Here is a 26,143-nt window from a genome sequence, read left to right on the forward strand (position 1 = left end):
GCCTGAAATGTTACTCTTCTCTGAAATTCAGGCTAAAAAGGATAAACCTGTAACTCCCAAGGGAGAGGTTCCATCAGAACAACTTAGAGGGCAGTGTAAGGGCAGACACTTTGCAAAGCAGCTCAGAAGTACATAGAATAAAATCTTGCTTTCTTGGAGCTCCAGCATAAATTTAGCCTTAAAATGAATCACAGCTGATTTCTGAAGCTCATACTTTTAGTGCATAATGTATATTAGAAGAATTTATTCTAACCTCAAGCTAAACCCCGATTCGTTAGCTCTGTCATATCTTCTCCCTGCTATGCTGCTTGGAATTTAGGGCACAATTCAAACCTCTGCCATGTTCTTAGGAACAGTAATGTGCAGGCAGCTCATCCTGGAGGCACACTGCTGGGATGTCTAGCTGAAGAGTAGTGAAATAACTCCCGTTAACATGACTGTAGTCCTTGCCTCAGCTGGATACTTAAAGAATTGCTTGGTTTGCTGAATAAATCCAATGTTACTCTTGGACCTGTACCTTACTAAACATTAAAGAAATGAGAATGGAATTTAGATAAATCACTAGGATTAAAAGAACTATAAAATAAATTCTGTAGTTGAACCAAGCTTTCTCATACAAAAATGCTAGATATTCAGCTCAGTTTTTTCATGCCATTCATGTGTTTGTTTATTGAACAAGAGGAAAAGAGTTAGGTTTCAATATGCCTGTAGGTATTGTAAAATGACACAAGGGAAGCATTGCCTTCCTGGAATAAAACAGAATGAGTAGAACATTTACAAGATATATTGGTATTCAGGTGGATCACAAGTTTGCTCAAAAATTTTATTCTTCATGGCTTGGAATGGTACTCTAAGGGTGATTAAAACTAAAGAACTTAGCAAATAAGACTGTGTCAGCAGAAGTAAAAAAGGGAGTATCTTGGAATTGCCAAGACAATTGTGGTTCAAAAATGTGGAGTCTCTGAAGGTACAGCGGAATTGCTAGCCTTGAATAACAAACTTTATTTTTCTGCAGTGGTGTAGTGTTTGGACAGCCTGGAGAAAAGATGTTAATATTTTCAAGACACTTCAATAATTCTTCAAGCCAAACTTATTGGATGTCCACTGTCTTGTCTATGAGATTATGGGCTTTTAATGCCTACAGCTGATATTGAATTAGCTAAAATAAAATCTTCATACTCTTAGCATGCATGTATACAATTGATATAAATAACTTGGTTCCAGTAAGTTCTATAGACTCATGTGGACTGATGTGGGTTGAATGGAATCTTATTTTTTTAAGGTGGGCTTTGTTCCTATACTTTCAAAATTGGATGAATGAAAACGTTATCTTTATGATTAAAATTAATAATAGTGTTTTAAAAAACACATATACAATCTACTTTTTTCTTTCAAGGACCTCATATGGATGTTGATAACAACTTGTAAACATCATTTTTGAAAAGATATTCTGGGAAAGATGACCAAGGGAAAAGTTTGGTTTTCTCTTTTCCAGACACTATAGTTGCCTTTGCTACTTAGAAATACTTCAGCAAGATCACATTCTTTTTCTCTGCAATTTTTCCTGAAACCTGTAATTGAACATGCTGAAAAATGTCACTCTAGCTAATTTTCAGTGCTGTCTAAAGGCTAGAGTTAGTATGTTCATCTTGTCCACCTTCTGCCAAAGAGTTTTGTATAGATTAGATCAATTAAATAGCCTATCACTACAGTCTCATGTTATTTGTTGGCCAGATATTCAAAACCCTGCATCAACTATTCCAGGCACAAGTTCTGACAACCACTCCTCATCCAATGTCTTATTTTCTTCCACTTCCTCCCTCCGTAAGTGTGACCACACAGTGTTTTACTTTCATTTTTTCCACACTTATCACCAGTTCTGTGACAAAACACTTTCTAAAGAAAAACTTCTGCAGTCTGAATCCAACTTTCCCAATTGTTTCAGGCCCTCTACACTACCAGTTGATTCTAAATTCTACTTAGTTTGCCAGTTCTTCATATTCATCTCAGGCAGAGGTCTCAGTCTGCCAGTACATGCTTCACTCGCTAATTACCTGGGATGGCTTCGGGCTCCTAAAAATGAGTTGTCTCTTTAAAGAAAGCTGTTTGCTGAGAGGCTACAGTGCCATGCATACACACAGTTCTTCAGTTTTCTTCGGAAATATTCCCTCTGGCAATCTCCTCCTGGGATGATAACCTTGTCATATAATTACCAACAATTTATCATCTGCTTGTGCATTACAGATGTGCAATACCTCAGACTTTGGGTTAATAGAGACAGTATTAATGTAACCTAACCAGTCCTGTAACTTCTGAATACAAAACAAAATTGTTTTTCTGTCCTTTCTTTCCAGTTCTATGATAACACCACTTAGGTTTTGTGTGATTAGTAATATCCTTATCATAAAATCATAGGACCTTAAAGATCACCTAGTTCCAACCCCCCGCCATGAGCAGGGACACCCTCCACTAGACCAGGTTGCCCAAAGCCCCATCCAACCTGGCCTTGAACACTGCCAGGGAGGGGACAGCCACAACCTCTCTGGGCAACCTGTGCCAGTGCCTCACCACCCTTGTAGTGAAAAACTTCTTCCTAATATCTAATCTAAATCTATCCTACTTCAGTTTAAAGCCATTACCCCATGTCCTATCACTACATGCCCTTGTAAAAAGTCCCTCTCCAGCTTTCCTGTAGGCCCTCTTTAGGTACTGGAAGGCTGCTATAAGGTCTCCCCAGAGCTTGCTTTCTCCAAACTGAATAACCCCAATTCTCTCAGCCTGTCTTCATAGGAGAGGTGCTCCAGCCCTCTGATCATCTTTGTGGCCCTCCTCTGGACTTGCTCCAACAGGTCCAAGTCTTTCTTGTACTGGACCCCCCCGAGCTGGACGCAGTACTCCAGGTGGGCAGAATCACCTCCCTCAACCCGCTGGTCACGCTTCTTTTGATGTAGCCCAGGATACACTTGGCTTTCTGGGCTGCAAGTGCACATAGCTGGGTCATGTTGAGCTTCTCATCCACCAACACTCCCAAATCCTTCTCCTCGGGGCTGCTCTCAATCCATTCTGTGCCCACCCTCTATTTGTGCTTGGTATTTCAGGTTATAGAATTAAGTAAGAGCAAACACCTGGAAGTAGCCAGACAATAAGAAATACATTGCAAACTGTACTCTACTTCAGCCACAGCAGCTGGTTTGTGTCCCATAACACACACAATTTGGCATCTTTACTTCCTTTCTCAACCTTCATCCATTTACACTCTGCAAAACCAAACCCTAGAATACTGCATTTCAGTGACCTAAGTCCTTACTAATCCAGCCGATTTAGTTTATGTTGGCCTGATCCTGCAGACTACTATACTAGATGATAGCCTCATTGTTTTCAGATATTACTGTAGTATAAAAGGGTCACTTTTATAATCAGCAATGAAAAAGTGAGCTGCACCCTCATATACTAACTAGGCCAGTGACTGCCTGTCCTTTTTTCAACACTATAATGTAGACACTAGGACTTTCTTCCGTAACACTGTATTTCCCAATCACTGGTAATAAAAATATCTGGAAAAAATTTATAATACTCACCAAAACCACCTCATAGTCAGAGAAGAAAAACTCCTCTTTAGTGAGAGACTGAATATCATGTTAGGCTGCAGCAAATGCAAGTAAGAAAGATATATATATATATGTTCTGCTCAGAAAGCAGCAGCAAGAGAGATAACACAGTAAGACTAAACAGCAAGAATTTACAAGGAATAGGAATAACCATTATGTAGCAAAAGTTAACCCTGAAAGACAGGTGTGCTCAGAAATGGATTCACAGTTTTTTCCTCCAGACACATAGACGAGGACTCCCTTCAGGCATGCACACCACATTCCCTATGGAAAGCAGAATACAATGACAGCAAGACACAGAGAGAAAACATCTTACACTCAGGTCTTATCCCAGGAAGAAGTCAGGAGTTTCTACATATATTTACCCAACAAATTAGCCTGTTCTGCTAGTGGTGCCATTATTCAAGAATATCAAAGCAAAATTTGAAAGATCCCACAAAAATATCCGTCTTACTGAATTTTACTATTTGGGTACTACTGCATTCAGATCAATTACTTTTAATTGCAATTGTGTCTCAGGAACACTCAGCTTTAATTATGAGCTTGATCAGTTAGATTGACTGGTGCTGCATAAACCTGGAACAGAGAGAGGACCATTACTCACTTCTCTCATCTGCCTTTTCTCAGCTAATCTTATACAATGAAATAATTTACTTGTTTTCATTTTTATTCCTGTAAAACTCATTTCAGCAGTGCATGGGTAAGTTTACTTTTTTCATCTAGATGAGTAAGGCAAATGGATTTTAGCGGAGACCTTTGTTGCAGCATTTAATCATTTTCATTTTACAAATGTAGACCTCAGTACTGCAAATAAACATGCATGAAAGAGCTGTATAGTCCCATTGAATTCAGGCATTGGCATCAAAATTTTAAAGTTATCCACATAATTCTAATGCTGTAAGCTTTTATGACTGGCAGTTCTAGAATCCTAAATATAAGAAATAACACTCTGCCTCTGAGGCTTCAAAATTTTCATTACCAAAGCTCCCTACACTTCTGCTTGCTGTGCACTTAGCACTCTCACCCCCCATTGATGGCACTAAGCAATTTGGTGCCTTAGCCATAGCAGGAGAGTAAGTCTCTACTTCGTGGCTGAGACTGAAATTTAAGGTAATTTCAAAATCTGCCATGACATCTAATCGTGCTGCTGGGAGCCCAGCCGCTTCAATAAATTACATTAATCAGCAGAGCTGCCAGAATTAGGGTGCTGGAGGACTGGTTTTTAGGCTCATTGCATATATAACACTGTACACCTAAACTGTAATAGTATATATACTACAGTGTAGTAACCACTGACTGTTTTAAAGGGTCATTTCTAGAGAAATGCCTTTTTCCTCTTATGCACAGTGCACACAATACCATGAGCATTCTGAGTGTTAAGCACTGTGCTATTCGGCAGGTCTTCTTCATAAAATTAATTACAAACCAAAAATATTTTCCTTTTTTGAGATATTAAGGAAGCTCAGTTGGCTCAATTAGTATTGCTCTTCCTCCTGAAAAAAAATTTAGCACAGAACAATGTGTGTTTTAGCCCTTGTGTGCATAGAATATGGGCCTTATATTTAATAGAAATTTAATTTGATTTCATTTAATATATCTAGTGGAAATATGATATATATTATACTAATTTAAATTTCTTTGGTATAACATAAACACATCTCCATTAAGCTCCTCCATATTTTAAGACACATTTACTTTATGATCTTGACTTACAAAACTGAAGTTACTGTATTGAATGCTAAAGCTATATGTGGGTATTTAAAACGCAAACATGATAAAAATGAATTGCTACATCAGCGTTTTGCATATAATGCTATTATATTGCACCATAGAAGAATTAGTGGGCAGGGTATATAATCAAAATTAGAAGTATGCATTAGACATGAATGAATCTGATTTAGTGAAATACATTTTGACACAGCAGTTGTTTTTTGTCAGTTCAATGAGTTTTACTCAGGGGATATCACTTCTGGCCATAATATACATGCTTCAAATGATAATCTGCTTTACATACAACTGCTTTTTGTCTGAATTAATCCAAAGTTTGATAAGAGCTATACTTCTGATTTTTCATAGTTTATTGCACATAATAGTGAATTTCAAGACTGTTTATGGAATGTCATTCATTCAGTAAGACAGAAAAATAATTGTTTCCTTGCACATTTAATATATGCTTGTAATGACTTGAGTAATGTCTGATCTTAATTAAAGACTTATTTAAAAGGATATGGTCTCATTTTTAGCATATTCATCCAGCCCCAACAAAATACCAAAGTAAACCAACAGTCAGGCTGAGTGCCTGTGAATACCTTGTATAAAGGTACTCCCCAAAGGAAACATCAAGAATCTAGATACAAGGGGAGGTGTTGAAAACAGTTTAAAATTTCTCAACACTGATTCTTAGTTTATAGGTGCATTCAACACAGACAGATCAGAAAGGATGAAATGTATCTCACATTTGAGGTCAGCATATCAGGGCGTTACGACTGAATAGCATTTATAGATGTATTCAAAGAGTAGTGAAGTCACTGAATATAACAGGGGAAAGATTTATGCCCACACACCAAAGAGGTTATTTCCTTCACTGAAACTCAAAATTTCAGTATTTGTGGGCGGACAGTTACTCTTAGACAGTTCTGAACAATATACTTTGAACAGTAATTTCTTACTGAAATGTTAAAAGCTATTTCCAGTTATCATCAGTAGGTTATCCTCAACATCTCATTAGCATTGGACTAAAGCAGAAATATTGCAAAGAAGCAAAATAGATGAATGAAAGCTATATAATTTAGATGTAAAAATTACTCCTTTTTCCTTCTGCTTCAAGCTATTATACGTGGCTCAAGTGTATCCTTGTCATTCAAACTACTACAACAATAGAAGCTATCTAGTTTGAGATTTCAATCTTAAAATCTCACTTTATCCAAATCTATTAGATTCTGAGAAAGTCTTAATGAAACTTGAATGAGAATAGGAAGCTTTTTTTTTTTTTCAGTTGTCATAACCAAAAAAAAGTATTCAGAAAAAAATTAGAATAAAATGCCAGGGATATACTGGAAAGTTAATATATTGCATATTCAGAGGAAGTAGAGCTTTTTCCCCAATGATATCCCATGCAAATAGTCAACTGGGAGAGGAAAATAGAAGGAAAAAATACTTGCCCTTTACAAAGTCTGATCCTTGATTAGTACTTCTACTACGTCTTTTGTGGTTTTATTTAATGTATGAGGTATGGATAAGTCCAGGAATCTGAATATTAAAACTGAATGCCTTTTAATATCATAATACATCACAGTCAGCTAATATGAGAAGATTACAATCAATTGCTTTCCCTTGTTTTGTACCAGTTTCAGAGAAAAGTATTTTTCAATTCAACTAATACCTCACTCCTGCAGAAATTTTCATTCATTGTTCTCTTTGAAGAATTTGCACCTAACAATTCAAATTGACATAAATCCTTAAACATAGCTTTGAGAATGCACCATTTCAACTCAAATAAAAAGAGAGGTCTGAGTGTGAAGGGCCTATTTTATCCTTCATGGGCTGGGAAGGGTAAAATTTTCCCAAGCATTCAGGAGAACGGGATGTTTAGCTCATTTTGATGCTTTTGTTAATTCCTTGAATAGGCTGACTATTAAGATTTCACAAAGGATGTATAAGACTGGCTTCTTTTCCTAGTTCAGTATGGTACAGAATGGCAGATAACACTTTGTGATTAACAGGTACAAGCAGACCCCCATATTATCTCCTTTTTATGACATTTACTTAAGTCATCATTATTTGTTATGTCCCTGCTTCTCAAAGTGTGCAGCTGACTTAGAGTTTATTTGGTTTTTTGGTTTTGTTTTTTTTAGTTGGATACACAATGAATGATCTCATTTTTGAATGGCAAGAAAAGGGAGCAGTTCAAGTAGCAGAAGGTCTCACTCTGCCACAGTTTCTGTTGAAAGAAGAAAAGGATTTATGTTACTGCACCAAGCATTACAATACAGGTAGGAAAGCATATTAGTGATTAAAACTGGAAAGATATTTAACATTTATTTTTATTTTGGAGAGTTATTTTTTTTTTCTTTTTAAATATTCTCAATGAACTCACAAGAAGATTAAAATGTACAGGAGCATTGTGCAGGATAATGCAATCTTAAATAACTGACGCAACGAAACAAAACTACCTGAAGGCTGATCAAACTTCTGTTTCAGAAAATTTAAGAAAATACATAGTTGAAATAATTCAGAAGCAATTCAATCAGGAGTTTTATTTTTACAGTGGGTGCATGACCATATCTACACTGTGGGATCTGAAGCACTGCTAAAATCCAAAGGTCCATATGCGCTAAGCACAGCCTGGCTCAGTCAGGAAAAAGGGACACAGGGTTGCCAAGCCAGCTACCCCTGCTCTAGTTCTTACAGCAAGGGAGCAACGCGAACAAGCTGAAAGCATCCTTAATTTACAGCAGGTTAACATTGCTAATATAGTTATTTTATTTTTAATTGTAAAAAATTCTCTCAATAACTGGACAATCACAAGCGCAATAATCCTCAAAAAACCATGTAGCAAAGGTTAAAAATGCATAGTTTCTGTCTTCTCATGGGAAAAAAACCCTAGAAGTCTTTTATTGTAATCCATATCTCTTAATTTCTGCTCTCCAATATGATTCTTAATAGATTAAACATATCTTGAAATTTAAGGTTAGTACTTTTATTTGGATTCTGCTCAAATGGCAGAAGGGATAAAATTCAACAGGTGACATTCATAAGGAATGTCCTGTTGCAATCAAAATTAAGGAAGAATGCTTTTCAACACTGAGTTTTATCACAGCTGCCATGGTGCCCTAAGGGAGGGAAACGTTCTCTAATAATTTCCATTTAGAGCGGGAAGATATTGATAGTGACATTTTGAAGTGTTCCCTAAAATAAATTGGAAATACATAATATGCACTTATACTGTACAAATACTAATATCTAGCTAATCCTTCAAAACCTTCCAGAAATGGAGATACATATCATATAGCAGGGTAATTTTTTTATTCAAACATCCCTTTGTTAATGGTAATAATGAAATTAATATTATTCCTATTTCCTTTTTACTATAATCCCTATGACAAACAAGAAAATTTTATTTTCATTATTTTTCTGTCTCCTTTGAGATATATAGGCAAACTCTTCTCCCTTTTCAAGACTCTCCTGCTTTTCTGCCATCTGTAATTGTACTTCTGTAACCTGCATAGTGATGTTAACAAATGAGAATTTGTGGTAGACAGTATTCTCCTCATTTTTCCAAAGTTCATTTGGACAATATTATGTACCAAAAATCTCTAACTGAGGAATTAAACCATCACTGTGGTACTTAATCTGATATTGAAGACAAACCTGTTTTAAAATGTCTGAATTTCCAGTGCTTTCCAAATATCTCTCCAAACATCTCATCCAAAGTTGAATCATACTCTTACTCATTTGTCTGAGAACTTTCATTACAATCATCGTAGTTTAAACCTTTGGTTTCAACTGAAACTTCATTTTTTCAATATTTTTGAGCCTCTACCTTTTTCTTTATAACCTATGTTTCAAGCCTATTTAAGTTGTTATTAATTTTCTTCTATGCAAAAATAGGGGAACATGCTAGGCCTAGGCATAACACACTTGGTTGCATGGGGTCAGCTTACGTCTATGGAGTTTTTCACTGTGACCCTACACTGAGCTGAGAAAGCGGGAGGAACAGATGTTATTAACTGCACGTGAGGTCTCATGACTCTCAAAATGTGCCTGCAAGAGAAGCGCGCTTATCCTTCCTAAATGCTGTCACATTTAGGTGGGAGAAGAGGTTTAATGTCATAACTCTAGAGGACAATGTGGCCAATCATCAGTCTGTTGTATTTCTGTATTGCTTGGCAAAACTGCATTTCTGTGGTCAAACAGGTGCTCTAAAATGTGAGTGCAGCCCACAACCCTTAAAAGATGGCTGAAGTTCCTCTAATTAAAAAAAGCATTGGGCCAGTTAATCTGTCCATAAAAAGTCAAGCCATTTACTAATACAGAAAACTTGGAAGCCTGGATGCAGGCACCCACCGTACACATCAGGATGGAGACTTTAAAAGAGAAGACAATTGTACAGCTGTGGGACCTGCCTATGACTGGCAGGGGGGAAAAAATTGCAATGCTGAGTGGCACCAGCTGCAGGCAGAAGGGTAGGTATGTCCTCACCTGAGGAACCAGCACAGTGGCCTGCTCTGAGTTACAGCATCAAAATTACAGGTACAAATCTGGAAGAACTTTGGCAGGGCAAACCATTGTCAGTCTGACACCAGCGTGAAGTTTACCACCTGCCCCAGTATTTGTTTCCAAACAAGCTATGCAAAGTCACTTCCTTCCTGAGCAAGAACTTATGTAGTCAATGGCAGGGGACAGCACCAGCACTGATATCCCCCAATATGCCACTGATATCCACAGACTGTGTCTTGAAAGAAAAACTGAATGGTAATACATTCCTACAGTCATTTTGTGAATCTTGGCTTTAGATACAGAGACACCAGCCATATATTTTAGAACTCGTCTAGTTCTACATGCCAGGTGCTCAAAAATTATCATTTGTAGTCAGGCTGCATGATCATAGATACACTTGAATGTTTTACAATGAGGAAAAGGCAAGTACTTTTATAATCAGTTTTTACCAACAAAATATACTCAAATTGCAATTTACATTTCAGTGCAAATTGCATAAAGTGTCTGGAGACTGCACTTACCAAGTGATTTTTTTTATTACCCTGTCTCCTTCTTAGAGAGGTATGAAAATAATTTCAGCTAACTGTACTTACATATAATCAATTTTACAGACAGTCTCTTGAAATAACCAGCTTTGCACACACACATAATTTATGGAGTGTCTTGCTTATTTAAGAAATCTTATAATGGGATGGCAAAAGGACAGAAAGTATTTAACTGCATTTCAGTAATAAGTAAAGCAGAATGCCTCTCAAATGACTGTGTAACGTTCCAGGAGAAGTAAAAAGGGGTCTTTTTACTGAACAATGTAAACTCAGCTAGCCTGCTTGCCTACTGGTGATTCTGATAATGACTCAAACAGGAGAGAAAGTAAAAGGAGCAGTACTGCCTCGTGGAAAAGTCAGTTTATATATTTCGTTCTCCTTCTTCATGCACTCTGTGAAAATCATCTGCCATTATGATTGCAGCATGATACATAACACGCTTTACTTTGTCTCCAAGAGAGGTTAATTGTGGTCTTATTTTAGCAGATGCAGAGCAAAAAGAGAGCACATAACAAAAGGCAGAAGGAAAGTGCTGGTGGTCTATGTCATCCCTGTTATGGCAATACAGTTTTATTTCATTCCGAGACTCTCTGTTTTCAGCCAGTTATTTCAGAACATAAAATTGTCCTCAGAAAATTTCTTTCAATGTTAATAACTTTAAAAGTAAAAAGCTTTCTATTTGTGGTTTTAGAGCTTTTTTCATTAAGTCAGTTTGTCCAAGGACACTTGAAGCCCATACCCCTACTCTCACTGAAAACAATAGCAGCCTTTGCCAGGGTGATTCCATCCTATGTACTAGATAACCTAAAACATTAAGACTTACATATTCAGGGTGCTTAATAAAAGCCTTGAATAATTACATGATGAATTATTTGGTTTCAGGACAATAGTGCTCAAAACTTCATCTGTCTGGAGCTCTAACACACACATGCATAAAGGACTAGCTTTCTACTACCTAGCACACTGAAGTGTCCCAACTCGGGATGAGACGAGTGCCAGAACCAGCATTAAGGAAAGGCTGGGAAACTCCAGCAAAGGGGAAGTCAATGATGGCCTGCGGTTAGATCGTATTAGGTTGCAGCTGAACAGCAATTTAAAAGCCTCTTACGAACTATTCTCAGTGTGTGTTGTCCTGTGATAGAGATTTGTTTTGAGTAAATATCGGTCCTTTTTCCCTTCATACAAAGGTTCAGAGACTAGACAAGAATATTCAAAGCATTGCAATGGCAACTATTCAGTGAGAACCCGGGAATCCAAGAGATTAATCATTAGAAAACAGTGAAAGCCATAAAGTGCAGTAGCCGCATTGCATCAATCCATACAAAATCTGTTTCTTGAGTCCACCTATTGTTTTGTCTTAGAAGAGTCTTTAACTTTTCCTTTTAGAAGAGAGGACTGTCTTTACCTTTCTCACTACAGAGAAAAGTGTGTCAGCTGGCTTTTGCAATATCCTTTCCAGATAAAATGAGGAACTGTGATTTTTACAATACTACAAATGGTAAACACTGCAGACATTCAGAATAGCACCTAGAAATAAATACTCTGTCTAACACAATTTTCAAGCTCAGATTGAGCTCAAATGCTTAGGATCTTTATGGGGACTAGAGGAATCGAGCTGCTTAAGAAAGGGTTTTCCAGAAGACATGCAAATGGGAGAAGCTCTGAATTGTATTAAGGGAACTCAACCTAAGTCAGCCATTTAGGCTGAGCATATCCTAGCCGCTGAAAAAGTCTCACTCTTCCTTTCTCCTTTTCTGCTGTCTCTCAGTGCTTAATCTCATGTTAAACCTTTGGCTCTAGCAGTTTTTCAAGGGGGAAAATGCAGTGCTAGAGGAGAGGACCATCACCACAGTTCCATTGCCCCAGGACTCTGTTAGCAAATCGCCATAGCTAGCAATATTCTGGCCCTTGGGTGGCTGTATGTTGGTGATCAGTCACTGGTAAAAACAGAATTGTGTAGTCTACACCCATATTGACAGACGTGTTGGAATCAGAATATAAAACATCCGCTTCCCAGATCTAAGATTCATACTCTGCAGAGCTCCATAAAATTTATTCAGATTTGCTTAATGTAGCTTAGTTCTATTTTGCTAAGCTTTGAACCATTCTCTATTCAGCAAGTATAAAATTCTTATTTTAAGTAAACAGTTTAATGTAATTTCATTAAGCTATATAGTCTTTAGACCACAGTCTTCTCTACATCCATAAAATATTTCTCAGTAGATCAGCTATTAGCCTTGTCAATGGCTTTCTTATAAGGAAGGCCAGGCTATGACTTACTAGTGTCTAAAGTAGTATCACATCCCAGCAGCTGCAGCAGATATCTCTCCTTTCTGCATGGATTAACAGTTGAATCTCTCCATGTTTAGTTCCTTTTTTTTTGTTTATACATATTCATTTTTTATTTTATTATGTTATTAATTTTTAATTTCATAGTGATTTAATAATTATCATTACTTTTATATTTATTAATTATTTCTCAGGCACACTATTTCCTTGGTTGTTTCCTAAGGTGATTCTCCATTATGAAAACTTTCTATGTAGCTTCAGAAACAGCTGCTCAGCCTTCCTGGGAATTGCAAACATGACCATGACATCGTAAGGATACAGTAAGAAGAGCTTTCCCCAAGGGATATCTTAAGGGTTGCTAAAAGGGGAGAAATACACTTAAGTTCTACCAGCTACTGCCTCTGGAGCAGTTTGAGGCAGATGAAACTGAAAAGAAGGACCCCTTTATGGCCTAAAAGCTGCTACTTAAGCTTGATTTCCCCAGTGCCTTTTGATCACATAGGCATACTGCTGCCTGCATAACCCACTGCTTAAACAGCACCTGCCATGGTCCGAGGTGGCTGTGCTGTGCAGTGTGAAGGTGTGCTAAGGTAGAAAATTGCTCTTCTCAGGTTATTCACAGTTGGCCACAGCAGAAACAACCAAGAAAAGAATATGTGACCTAGACACTGACTCCCAAGAAAAGTCACTTATACTTTCTAGGGGAAAGAAAAATCATATAGACTGACTGGAATATACATTTTTCCACTATATATTGGCTTCAGTGTGGTCACTGCATGGAAATCATGCCACCCAGCAGATCTGACACTGTTAGCAAAGAACGTGTGTAAGAGAGAAAAATGCACCATCACGTGCCTGTTTACCAGTACGTTCACCTCATTTGCATAGGTACAGCATTCAGCAAGGCAGCACTTTTGGTGCCCTTATTACACTTGAATCTCTGGCTAGGCTAGACTTACAAACACAAAAAACATTACCTCTGTTTCAGGCAAAATTGCTTAACCTTTAGGAAGCCCACAATAGCTGTTCTTTCTTTTGCATTACAAAAACCTGTCCCTTGTATGGATTGTGTGCATATCTGTATTTAGCTCTGGTCTGAAACTAGCATCATGCCTAAATTTGTTCAGCAAAACCACGATACCACAAAGGTTTCATATACTCCTCCTAGCCACTCTCTGTGACATTTACAGTGCCTGTCAGAATGAATGAGAGCTTACCTTTTATGTACCGCAAATGAATTATTAGAACAATGCTTTTAGCTCCTTGTCTATCTCCTTCCCCAGCTGAGATGACTTCATGGGTATGTCTCTTCTGTTCCATTCAAGCATCCAGTCAAATAGATTAAACCACAGCTAACCTGGCTTTGAATTTGAAATGGAATACAGGAGAGAAATAGGGCCGACAGCTGGATGCTGGCTTCAGCTGGGAAACAACAGCACAACCTCTGCTGGCTGCCTCCTAGCTGAAGCTCACATCTGCTAGTGCAAATGGTTTTTTTCCATTCTGCTTCATTAGCCAAGTTTATGCAGGTGGTTCTGATCTCGGACACGAAGGGCAAAAAATAACATCAACCCTTCTGCAATTGGACCAGCAAGTGCTGCAACAGCAGTGCCGAGACTGACTTCCAGCTGCTGCCTTTCTCCTGTGCTGTCTTCCACTGGAGACAAAGCCGATAGTCAGCAGTGGAGTAACAGAGAGAAGTGTCGATGTGGGTTGCCACCAGTCTCCCTGGGGAGTTGCCACATATTAAGTCTATTTTTCAGTGCTACACTGGAACAGAGCAGATGAGGAACACAGTGGTCTTGACTGGGAAACAGTGGACATATAACTGGCATGTCCATAAACTCACTGGGCCTAAGACGAAAGCAGGAGTTAAGTCACACATTCTGTGGAGTTAAGCAAAGATATTTTTCCACTTTAAGACACACTTCACTTTCTTTTTTTCAAGTTTTTTTGGTTTGGGTTTTTTTTACCTTGGCCAGTGATGTTTACAAAAATACAAAACTAAGTAAAAAAATCATTCCATATAATTCCTCTGACACATCACTTAGTCCTAGTTCTGGCCTCTTCATAATCCCATCTCTTTTCTCTCCTTTTCTGTGGTTACAATATATTACATTTGCATTCCTTTCATTCACAACCTCTTTCATTTTGTTAGGGTTCTGTTGTCCACAGCTATTCCTCTGTTTCTCCTTAGTTCAGAAAGCAAACTTGCAACTACATAAAAATAATCCACATCAGAGCTAATATATTATTTATTGCTCCTTGTTTAGGACAACAGTATCTTTGTGCTGAGATCTCTGTAATAATTCCAGCCCACCTGAGTACTCAGGAAAGAGACTCAGATCTCTTATCCCACCTTTCTCTGGAGAAAAAAAACAACGCACAAGTAATAGCCAACGCTCATTCACACTCCAGTTATGCATATATGACCCATTCTGATACTCTTAATTTTTCTTCCTAAGTTGTTTTGAAAGAAGAATATAGGACCCTATGAGAAGAAAATGTTGCGTGTTGAACTGTAATTCTTGCTGATGTGACGCCAAATAAAATGGCTTTGCAAGAGACAAGGATTTGGTTGATGCATTTCTGTCACTCCTTACCACCATGTTGTATGGTGATATATGAGAGAGATCACTGCTGTCCAAGGCTGCTGAATTAACAGAACAAGTGTCACAAAAAAGAAATCTTCAGGGTAAGGACCAGCTTGAAGTAAGAATATGATTCTGACAAAGGCCAGTCAGAGCAGAACTTCTAGTTATGTGGGATGTGCTGAACTGCTGAGTAACAGAATGTATCATGTAACCTTTTGAAGATCCTGGAAGAGAACATGGGGGGAAATCCTGGCCTTTTCTAAAGTAAACACCAAAATTCTCATTTACTTTGTTAAACCAGGACTTAATTCCTTGATTGAAGCAGAAATCAGTTTTGAAGCTGGGGCAGCAGATGGTTGAGTCAGGATTTGGGACACAGATTTCAGGACTGTAGGTAGGATTCAGAAAACACCAGCAATTAGGAATGGAACTAATAACTGAGCCAGCAGACATAAAATTCCTGAGATATATCATGATAACTATCATCTTTCTAAATATGTTTTTTTAGTTCCTCAGTAGAATAAAAATTTCATACAATCACATTTACTATGACGTCGTAGAAAGAACAAATGGCCTGTTAAGAGAACTATCATGAAAATAATGAAGTTCAGAAGATATTGCCAAGTACTTAATATGTCTAGAATAAAACCATTGCAGTTTGGCTTTATCTGAAACTCATTTCTGTATGCCTAACACTATTGTTACAGCATAATACACAATACATTAAATTAGTACAGGGTAAATTCATAAATAAGTCAATTACATCAATTTTGTTAATATAAATATTAAAGCACTATTAATGTGCAACAATTTGCTATAAAATGGCATTTTGGCAAATAAAAATGGATTAGCAAAATATCTATCAAAAACTACTGGAAAACATAACCAAAAAACTTCATACCACTTAAGAAATAGCTAACTACATAGCTTTCCATGTTAAATTTAGAACTAGGAAATGCTTTTATTCCAATAAAAATCTGTATATTTCTTGCTATGAGAAACTATTTCATGTATACACTATTTATAGTAACAGCATTGCCTTCAGCATCATTCGCATGTGACTAATATAAGCATTGAGCAGAATTAGAAAACGTAATGAGACCAAGTCAAGATCTTTGAAATAATCTACAGTTTTACAAATTAAAAAAAAAAACAAAACCAAACAATCTGGATAAGAGAAAAAAATGGGCTTATGGCATCTCTATGAGCAAACAATAGATTTTTTTGTTCTGGTTTTGTTAAATTAGCGAAAGTTGCATGATGTTCAGTATCTGGAAAAATTAAGCAATTTAATCAGCTTCCCTCAGTTGCCTAATCTCAAGTCCTCTATTTCTGATTGAATATCAGTCATTGTACTTTTGAGCTGGAACAGTTTGAACGGGGATAAAGGCAGAGATTTAGCAGAATCTCCTATGGATAACTCACTCAGATCTTACTATATTTTTCCCAAATTCATTGGATTAAAAACCCATAAATTTTATCTTAAAATTGAACCAAAAGATAAAGGAGATTTTGCATAATGGGAGACCAAGCCTTTTCTTTGCATACAACAGTGTTTCCAAACAATATGTGGGATAACAACTGTGACTGCACAGAGGAACTTTCCTATGTCATAATGATTTGTGTTTCAGTCATCTCTTTGTTTTTATAAGGAAAGAAGAGTTCCACAGCTTATCGAATTCTTAAATTTTCAGTTTTTCTGTCCACTTTCTTTCTGGTAGATACTCCTGTTATAATGGGGACTGTACATATTAAAAATCACTGAAGAGAAATCAAAACATTCATCTTTCATTAGTTAACATATATATTTGACGGAGTGCAAATTCTTTAGAGGGTGTACAAGATGTTGACAGTCAAGAACATTCTATTTCTATTGAATATTTCTTCTTTGTTATAAAAAGGAAAGTTTACATGTATTGAAGTCCGATTTCACCTTGAGAGGCAGATGGGTTACTATCTCATCCAGATGTACATACCGAGTCTCTTGATCGTCATTCTCTCCTGGGTGTCATTTTGGATCAATATGGATGCAGCTCCAGCCAGAGTGGCTTTAGGCATCACGACTGTACTGACCATGACAACACAAAGTTCAGGTTCACGAGCATCTCTTCCAAAGGTAGGTAGAATGTCCTTTGTTTGTACTGCATTAGTCATAATGCTACATGGCAAACACACACCTTCAGTCAACCTTATAATATGTATTTTAATTATCAGCATTTAAGCATGTTCTAAAGAAGATAAATAACTTTGAAATATTTAGGGGTTTTTTTGAGCCACTATATAGAATATATATAGAGAGAGAATATATTCTATTTCTCTCCTGTCTCAAGTATTTAGCCACATATCTACTAAATTCCATAAACCTCAGCAAGTGATGAAAGCAATGTTATTCAGTAGTACATAAATGTGGCTTGTTAGCAATTGACTAGCTCGTCCTTTTCCAGATCCCAGTATCTGATGAGATGCTAGCAAATATGACTGAATTTCTAAAGGTCATAGATTCCAGCCTGTTCTCAATGATATTTCTTTCCCAAAACATGCCTACATTGTGAATTAACTCACTAGTCACAAAGACATTTACATTAAAATGTATAAAAATATGAAGCTAAATAGATCCAAACAATTGTCTAAAGAATGGTTCACCGCACAATTTAAGTATCTTGAAGTCTATTTCTATGATTAACTATTTAAGTTTTCTGACTTGTCATTGATTTAAAGATTTTCATTTTAAGGGTTATTCCTTGACCATCCTCGTGTGCCATTGCAGTTAATAGAAAAAAAAATGTATACAATAAAAGTACACAAAGTCTACTTCTGTATTAGTTTTAACATGGTATTTTTAGGTTGGCTAATTATTTTTTTTCCACATAAAACAGATGCCCTTAACAGAGGTGAGTGTGCTTTGCGCCTCAAGTATATGGATTCAAATGCATCCAAATGTAGCATCAACAGATAAGAAAATGGAATGCTATAAAAACTCAGAAAAGCAAGAATGTAAGAGGTTACCAGAGAGAGCTATAGATGTTTTTGTCACATTTCTGAGGCCTGAAGCTAGCTATGTTGACTTATATGACAAAGCTCTTGTAAATCTGCACACAGAGAAGGAACAGGCCCTATTTTCCTAGTTCAGATTATGTCCTGCAGCTGAGTTTGGCAATAAAGGACTGCAATGAGTTCATCTACTCTATAATTGATTTTCAGTACCTCTACTGTGTCAAAATTACAGCACTAATTTGAACCTATGTCTTTGATTTACCATGCCTATATTAGCAACGAATGAACATATCAGAGTTCTTCATCTATCTCCCTCCTTCTACCTAATTTCTTTTCCAGGAACTTTACATCAGATCCATTACAATACAGGAATTCCCACTGGTCCCACTATAAGCTATCCTCTGGTTCCTTCATTCACAGATCTCAGTGGGACAAAGGGAGGAAGAGCATATGCTTCTTGTGGATTATTTGGCTTGTGATAAAATACACAGTACACTATGAGGAACTGTTAACGATGTAAACAGTAAACAGATTTTCTGAAAAAAAAAAATTTACAAATAATATTTAGCCCTTATAGATTGAATTGCAGTGCCTCTTATTATCTAGCTTTCAAGTTACATTTTGTTTGATAAAAGTAGCATTGGGATGTGGAGATATTAATACACTTTCTGACATGAAATACTAAACTTCACATCTGTGGTTTTAACATATTCAGTCTTCTGCTCTATTCTCTCCATAGGTGTCATATGTCAAAGCCATTGACATCTGGATGGCTGTGTGTCTGCTCTTTGTATTTTCTGCACTTTTGGAGTATGCAGCTGTAAACTTTGTGTCAAGGCAGCATAAAGAACTTCTGCGATTCCGCCGCAAGAGGAAGAAGAACAAGGTAAAAGTAACAGTATTCACAACTTTGAAAGAGAGTCTGAGATTGATTTATGCCAGGATATAGGGTTAATTTGGTAAAGATACTGCAGCTTAAAGTGGCAATATAAATAAAATGGCAGCCAAGAATGAAATTCACTATAGGCAGAGGGTCAATACAAGGACTATACACTGCATAAATCCAACTTGAATTCTCAAAAGAGGGATTAAGAGGGATTTAAATGAGACATGGGCCATGTGGGAGCCATCTGCACAGGCATGAATTTCAGTCTGTTAGAAGAGTCAGATTATACTTCAGTGGATGAATGTTACTGGTACTTGCAGCAGTTTGTACTACATTGAGATTCAACAAATAATGTTTGTTAATGTCATTCTAGTATTCAGTTCAAAGCCTTAACAGCTGTGTTTCATGTAAATATTTTTTAATACAAAAAATACTTATTTGATTAATATTATTGGTGGGAGAAGAGACGTTTTACTTTAAACGGCTGAGAAGTTTTGGTTTTTTCCTTCTGTCATGTTAATTTAGTGTAAATTGTTCATACAACTAGTAAGAAACTTTAATACAGCAATGGTGGTTAATATTTGTTTTATAGCTGAAGCTATCTACACTACCAGTAAAACAAGTCACTACCAATGTGCAGAGTCAAACAGCTGAGGCTACAGGTTTGAATTCTAAGGTCTGCAGTTAAATCAAGCAATAAGCAAAATTTCTTACAACAATATGTAACTGCTACTTCTGAGTAAATATTTCTCCAACCTACTCAGTAAATGAGTACCCACCACTGATGTCACTCAGAGCCTTTCCACTGGCTTTCAGTCACTATCTAGAATATTAAAGTGGATGAAAGTCTGACTGTAGCAACATGACTCAGTTCAGCCATCTTTCATTCCTGAAGATATAGCTCCATTTACTTCTTACATCACAAGGAGAAGACATTTTACAGGTTGTTTCCCTTCTACTTAGAAGATATTGAAAATCTGTAATGCTGTAAAGCCTACCTAAGCAGTCTCTGCTAGCGAGACTCCGTGTTAAAAGGCAGGCTGGACAGTCAAATGGTAATGACATTTTCATACATTTGCCTGTTCCTGTTTGCTGAGTCCTAGACTTCTCCAGGTGCAGAGAGAAACTCATGTACTGTAGCCTAGACGACGATTCAGACTGCATGTACCTGCTCTCAACATTTGGCCCTGTGAAAAATGTGGTTTCTTCTTTTCACTGAATGTAGCAGAAAAAATGCTTTCTCAGACACTCAGGAGGAAAGCAGCATTTTTGTGACAGGGTGTTTGCTTTTAAAATATGGCAGCTCTCTGAAAGCTGCTTAAAGGTTTGGAATGGGGGGAATGGGATGGGCAGACACAGATTGCCGGACAGGGGGCAGGTAAGCCACAACAAATGCATCATGTATCAAGTACAAACAGCTGCGGTGAGTGATATATTATGTGACTATACTTTAGTCCATTCATTTTTCACCATGTATTATAGTGTCTTCTGGATCTCAGGCAAATTTACCGTATTCAACTTTACTGATATCTTTTCACTTCCTTAAATACACTTCATTATTATAACCACAGGGTTAGAAACTGGCAGGTAATATTACCTTCCTTCCTTGGAATCAAATCAAATCTCTTGCCAGCCACCTCTTAGCAAGACTTCAAGCTCACCAAAGACACTTCTTCAGCAATCGCAATCAATCAAATTTCAGCTTAGAGGTATGTGAGGAAGGATCCACAATATACAAAGCACTTCTAAGAGGAGACCGCTTAACAAAAAAGTATTCACATGAATAGTTTCACTGACTTAAGTGTTTTGACGGATGAGCACTTGGCATCATGGTATTTTTTAATTCACGCTTAAAAGTCCTTATTCTAATTTTATACCTCATTAGACAGTCTTCTACTTCAGGTAGGTTGCCTGCTAGGTTTTCATAAAATTAGAGGATTCGACTTAGAGACTACAGGGTCTATAGCAAAGTATCAAGTACTCCCCTTAGATTCTGAAGGACGAAGACATGCGTTTCAATGCTTTTCTCCATAACATACCCAGGTGCGGGTATTAACTGTATTCGGGGGTAGATGGCTTTCCCTTCCTTCCTGTATCTGTGTGTTTCTTCATGAGACAGGTTTTCTCAGGGAAAAAAAGTGCTTTGTTCCCATGCAAGGTTATAATTTTGACAAATAGACATTTTTCTGAAAAGATTATTTTAACCGAATGTTTCTTGACTGACTCCAATTCAATGTAGAGCTAGAGCTCCTGGCCAGAGTTAACCTTTGAGAATACACCTCCTCAAGCTCCAGAGACAGCTCAGCTAATTGCTTCTCTTTTTCTCAATGTTTTATTAAACCATTCCTTGTCCAACAAGTATACTAGAACTTGAAACATTACAGCATGGAGATTTCATCTCTCAAAAAAAATTGGATTACATCCTAAACCCTCTGGTATACAAATAATAAATGTCTTATGGATTAAAGAAAGTAGCTAATAACTAGCCTTCCTTACCACAAATGTTATTATTTATTCACCACAATTTTTAACATGAAATGCAGGCCCTAGTATCATAAGTCAAATTAACTGGTGTTTCCTTCCTCTCTTGTCTTTTTCAAAGTCAGTTACCATAGCTCATGATTATAAAGTTTTGTATGTGTTTATTATCTCTTCGGACTAGATCAAACAGCCACTGGCTCTCAGGAATTAGATTGAATTGACTTTCAAAACTACCATGTATAAAGAAATGTTCATTTGACCACAAAGTCAAAAGACATGAAAAGAAGTTAGGTTAAAAGGCTGCATTTAAAACAAACTTCAGGGGCCTCCTTGGACATTAAATCTTCTTTCTTTTCAAAGTGAAAATTGCTATTCTATTCAGTACTTATGTCCAAATAGATTAGAGAAATAGAGCATTTAGGATAACTTATTAGACCTTTTCATCCTATATACTTGCTGTCTTGGGACATTTTAGTAGGATCAGATTTTCCTACTAGCTGAATTCCAACCAATGAATACAGAATTTTTTGGTACTGGCATTTTATCTGCAAGGGTACAGCAAAATTCCTAGTGATTTGACTGTGTTGCAAAAGTCTAAAAATAGATGGTTTTGAAAAATGTTTCATTTCAGGTATATGTTGACAGAAGAGACCATGTATGAATAATATCTAATTGCAATAGGGCAGCTGAAGAATTCCCAAAGTCTATTTTCTTTGTAATTAAAAAGACACGCTTGTTACAAGAAATATTTACTTTTACCAAGTAACCCCAGTAATGGTCATATGGTTGAATTTCAGTGCTGGAAAGCCTTGGGAGGTCAACGAATCAATTTTCCTGACCTAAGTCAGGATCAGTTATACCTCATTCATCCCAGTCATAAAAATTCCACAAGCTCCCCTGCAATCTGTTCCAATGATTTAGAAAGTTTCTTACTTCTGCCTTTTTTGGCCTCTCATGGCTTGTCTGGAAGAGGCACTGAGAACAGACTACTTCATTCCTTTATGTAGCCATTTGCACATTTCCATTCAGTCTTCTTTTCTTTAAATATTCTGAGTTGGTACAGTCTTTTTTTTTTGCTCATTCTCATTCTCCTTCACTGGAAATTCTCCTAATAAGTCCACATAATTCCTCAAAACTGTGTTTGCAACATGACACCTAACCAGTAACAGTTGAGAGCAGCCAAAGAATCACATCATGCAAGTTATATGCTTGTTTATCCAAACCAGTTTGCTATTTGCCTTTTTAATAACAGCATGGTATTGACCCATATCAAGATTGTGACCTTCCATAACTCCCAGGTCTTTTTCCACAACTACTGCAGAGCTGTTCACTTTCCATCTTATGTTTGTGAAGTTGACTATACCTGGCTAAATGTAGTACCTTGTATTTGCACCTACCAACCCTCCTCCTGTATTTTTCAGACTCTGTCCAAATAATTGAATTCAATTTTAACTCTAAACACATCCTCAAACAAATCTGCAGCTTTTCCCAGGTCGGAGTCTTTTGCAAGTTTAAGCAAAACTACAGGTTATTCCTTCTCAATGCTGATTAATAACACAGGAGAACTGGAATCTCTCTTAAAAAGCGTATGATCAAACTCAGATAGAACCCCTGCAGTAAACAAGTGTTACAAACAAAATAAGAGCTGCTGAGTTTTATGGAAAGTTAGACGGTTATACAAAATGTAATCATGTACACAGCTGTATCAAGACATTTTGGCATCCAAAGCTCATCTATCCTTGCCATTTTCCTTATGCTTTTTCCACCTACAGTCACTGCCTCTTTCTTACACCATCTAATACGTTTGCAGCCCCCCCTTCCCAGACAACAGTAACTGCAGCATCAAAGGCGATTCTTAGGTATAACTGCACCCTCTGGCTACCGTTTTTATGGTTGTAGGTATGGACCTCACTCAATGATTCCAAATAACTGAAAGGCAAATTTCCTTTCAGAGGCCAAATCCAATTTGCACAGAATTAACAAAAATTTTGAAGTGTCTGGGATTGTGGTGTAAATCTAAATAAAAACTGTTATTGCAATTTAATATGCAACTGACTCATTGCTGTTTTCCAACAGGCATCACAAAAGATATAGGAGATTTTTCAAAAAGGGTCTCATTTCTTTATGATTACATAAATGGCAAAATGAATCCTAAGAACAGGGGAATTTTGGTTCCCAATTTGAGATTTCATTTGGGAGTCAGTATATGATCCATAGTGCTTTGTCTCTGTCAGAGAAAGAAATCTGGCCAATGAACACAACTATTTCACAAATGTTATATTACTAATGTGATGGAAACATTCCTTCAGAATGAATGAATATTAATTATTCATTTGCAGTTACACTCCTTTCAGTCTTCAAAAGACAAAAGGAAGAAAAATGGCAGAATTAGAAGTCATACACGGGTACTGAAACATACCTATGATCAGTGCTTTTTCTTAGTTGCATTTACACTGTACAGGGAAAAACATTAACTGTGTACATATACTGAATAACACTTTGATTTTATGTTAGCTTTTAATATATTTAGTTTTCAGGAATAGTCAATCTTTTAATTCTATTTTCAAAAATCTAAAGATCACCGTATCTTTAGTGAGGAAAATAGACATGCAAACTAGATTGTCTTTAATGGTAATCACACCTCTTTTCTTTTGTTTTCTTTTTGGTCAACCCATCCATTTTGATGAAAGTATTTTGAGGGAGTTCTTGATGGAAATGAAATCAGTGAATCATTGCAGCATAGCAATGGCTTGAGATGTACAGGACCTATAGACGGGACTTTGCCTCAAATCTACAGTACAAATTTAAGGGTAAACTACAAAGAAGATGTCCCATTTGTCATAATGTGATATCCAATCATTAACAGAGGCCCTGTCCTTTTGTCTGAAATAATGTCTTCCCATGTGAACTCCATATACCTTCATTGCTACCTGTATGTGATGACGTGAAGTGTTAATAAAGGTACCTGTCTTGTTAATTTTGTAATCCATTTTGATCTGTTTAAATCTGGATTAAAACATAGTACTAAAATTCTCCTTTCTGCCTCAAAGGAACAGTGGCATCAATTCAAGGAGAACTCAGTAACAGATCAGCATTTAAAACCAAGCTGTTTGTAGTGTAAAACAATTCAATAACACTTTGCTTCTCAAAAATTAACAGTAAAAAAAATAGTGTTCAAATATCAAAGCCAAGGCTTCAAATAAGCCTTCAAGCTGTTACCACAACCTACAGTAAAAAGGCTATATTTTCAACCCTTATGCATATTACTCCTCAAGAAAAATGTATTATTAAATATATGGATAGAAAACAGAGTATTCATAGAGCCACAGAAACTGACAGCTAATACTTTGTAGCTAAGTATTTTGTAGAACAATGCAGCTGTGAAAAAACCCTAATTGAAATTATTTCCTTCAGGCCTCCAAAGAATTCTAACTTTCTAAATAAAAAATGTTATCTAAATTTATTTCCTATCTTTAATTACAGTAATTTTAATAGAGATGATAAAATATTTATTTGTAGCTCTATGCAGAATAACTTTCAAATTGTTAATTCCAAAGCCTTGTGTGTGAAAAGCACATTCATAGTGAACCTTTATTAAAGTTCATTCATAATAAGATTTTAAAAGCTTTATCAAAAATCAATAAGAAATCATTCATTTTCTTTTCTTTAGTGATGGTGCACTAAACAAATACACAAAAGACCAAAAAAAAAAAAAAAAGCTTCCATATTACATTTTTAAAAAAAATTCAACCAACTGGGACATACAAGGTACTTCCATTAGATGGTTTTAACAGCTGTGGACTCAGACACATGCATCATGAGAAATATTTCTAGTCAAAAAGAGGGACTGTAGCCAAGTCAATTGATAAAAACAAACAGGGTGTCACTGACATTTTATAAAAATGCCTTCAAAAAAGCACTCAAAAGTTAATATTAATAATAGCAGTAACTGCATCTTTCCTGCTGTGCATGAGCACCCTCAGATATGAACCTGAGGCCAAATTAACGATTTTTCTGCATTCTGAATCTGCTGGGAAACTTGCAGAACCACATTTTGGGTATTCCAGCTGGTATCCCAAGTATGGTTGCACCTGGCATGTTACAATGCTCTGGAAGTTGTCCTTTCCTGCATATCCATTAGCTCTAGCACTTAGGTCTCATTTGGCAGGCTCCAACCACCCTGCCTGCCCTCATGGAGACACCATTGCAACGACACCGGGCAGAAATGCTAGACTCCTAGAAGGACCTTCGCATCACTTCCTCAACAACAGGGAACATTTCCAAGCAGCCTGCTTGCAGACTAAATTCAGGATGTCTGCAAGCCAAAACATGAGCAGAGAAGAGACCTGGCCTTTAAAACCATTCTAGGGGATCACTTAATTCAGGTAAGATAGAACAGAAACAGTAGCGTTTTAGTATATAGTGCCTCGCCCTGAAAACATACCCAACTGAACGCAGCTACTCAAAAGAATTATTTTATTATCTTTTTGAGCCTGTGCAATCATAAGCATTATTTTCTGGAGAAGC

General features: G+C 36.8%; 1 protein-coding gene across 2 annotated transcripts in view; it reads left to right on the top strand.

Annotated features, from left to right (window-relative positions):
- The window catches only part of GLRA3 (glycine receptor alpha 3), a 90,204-nt gene that overhangs the window by 58,425 nt on the left and 5,636 nt on the right, over positions 1 to 26,143 (top strand). Inside the window, exons 6-9 of one of the 2 annotated variants that reach the window (XM_054823940.1) lie at positions 7,463 to 7,600; positions 17,157 to 17,371; positions 18,989 to 19,135; positions 24,307 to 24,426. In XM_054823940.1, coding sequence (XP_054679915.1) covers positions 7,463 to 7,600; positions 17,157 to 17,371; positions 18,989 to 19,135; positions 24,307 to 24,426 — 620 coding nt within the window. The remainder of the gene's footprint in view (positions 1 to 7,462; positions 7,601 to 17,156; positions 17,372 to 18,988; positions 19,136 to 24,306; positions 24,427 to 26,143) is intronic. The other variant, XM_054823941.1, reaches the window with a different exon arrangement.

The sequence above is a fragment of the Grus americana genome, chromosome 4 (assembly GCF_028858705.1).
Source record: "Grus americana isolate bGruAme1 chromosome 4, bGruAme1.mat, whole genome shotgun sequence".
Classification (NCBI taxonomy): domain Eukaryota; kingdom Metazoa; phylum Chordata; class Aves; order Gruiformes; family Gruidae; genus Grus; species Grus americana.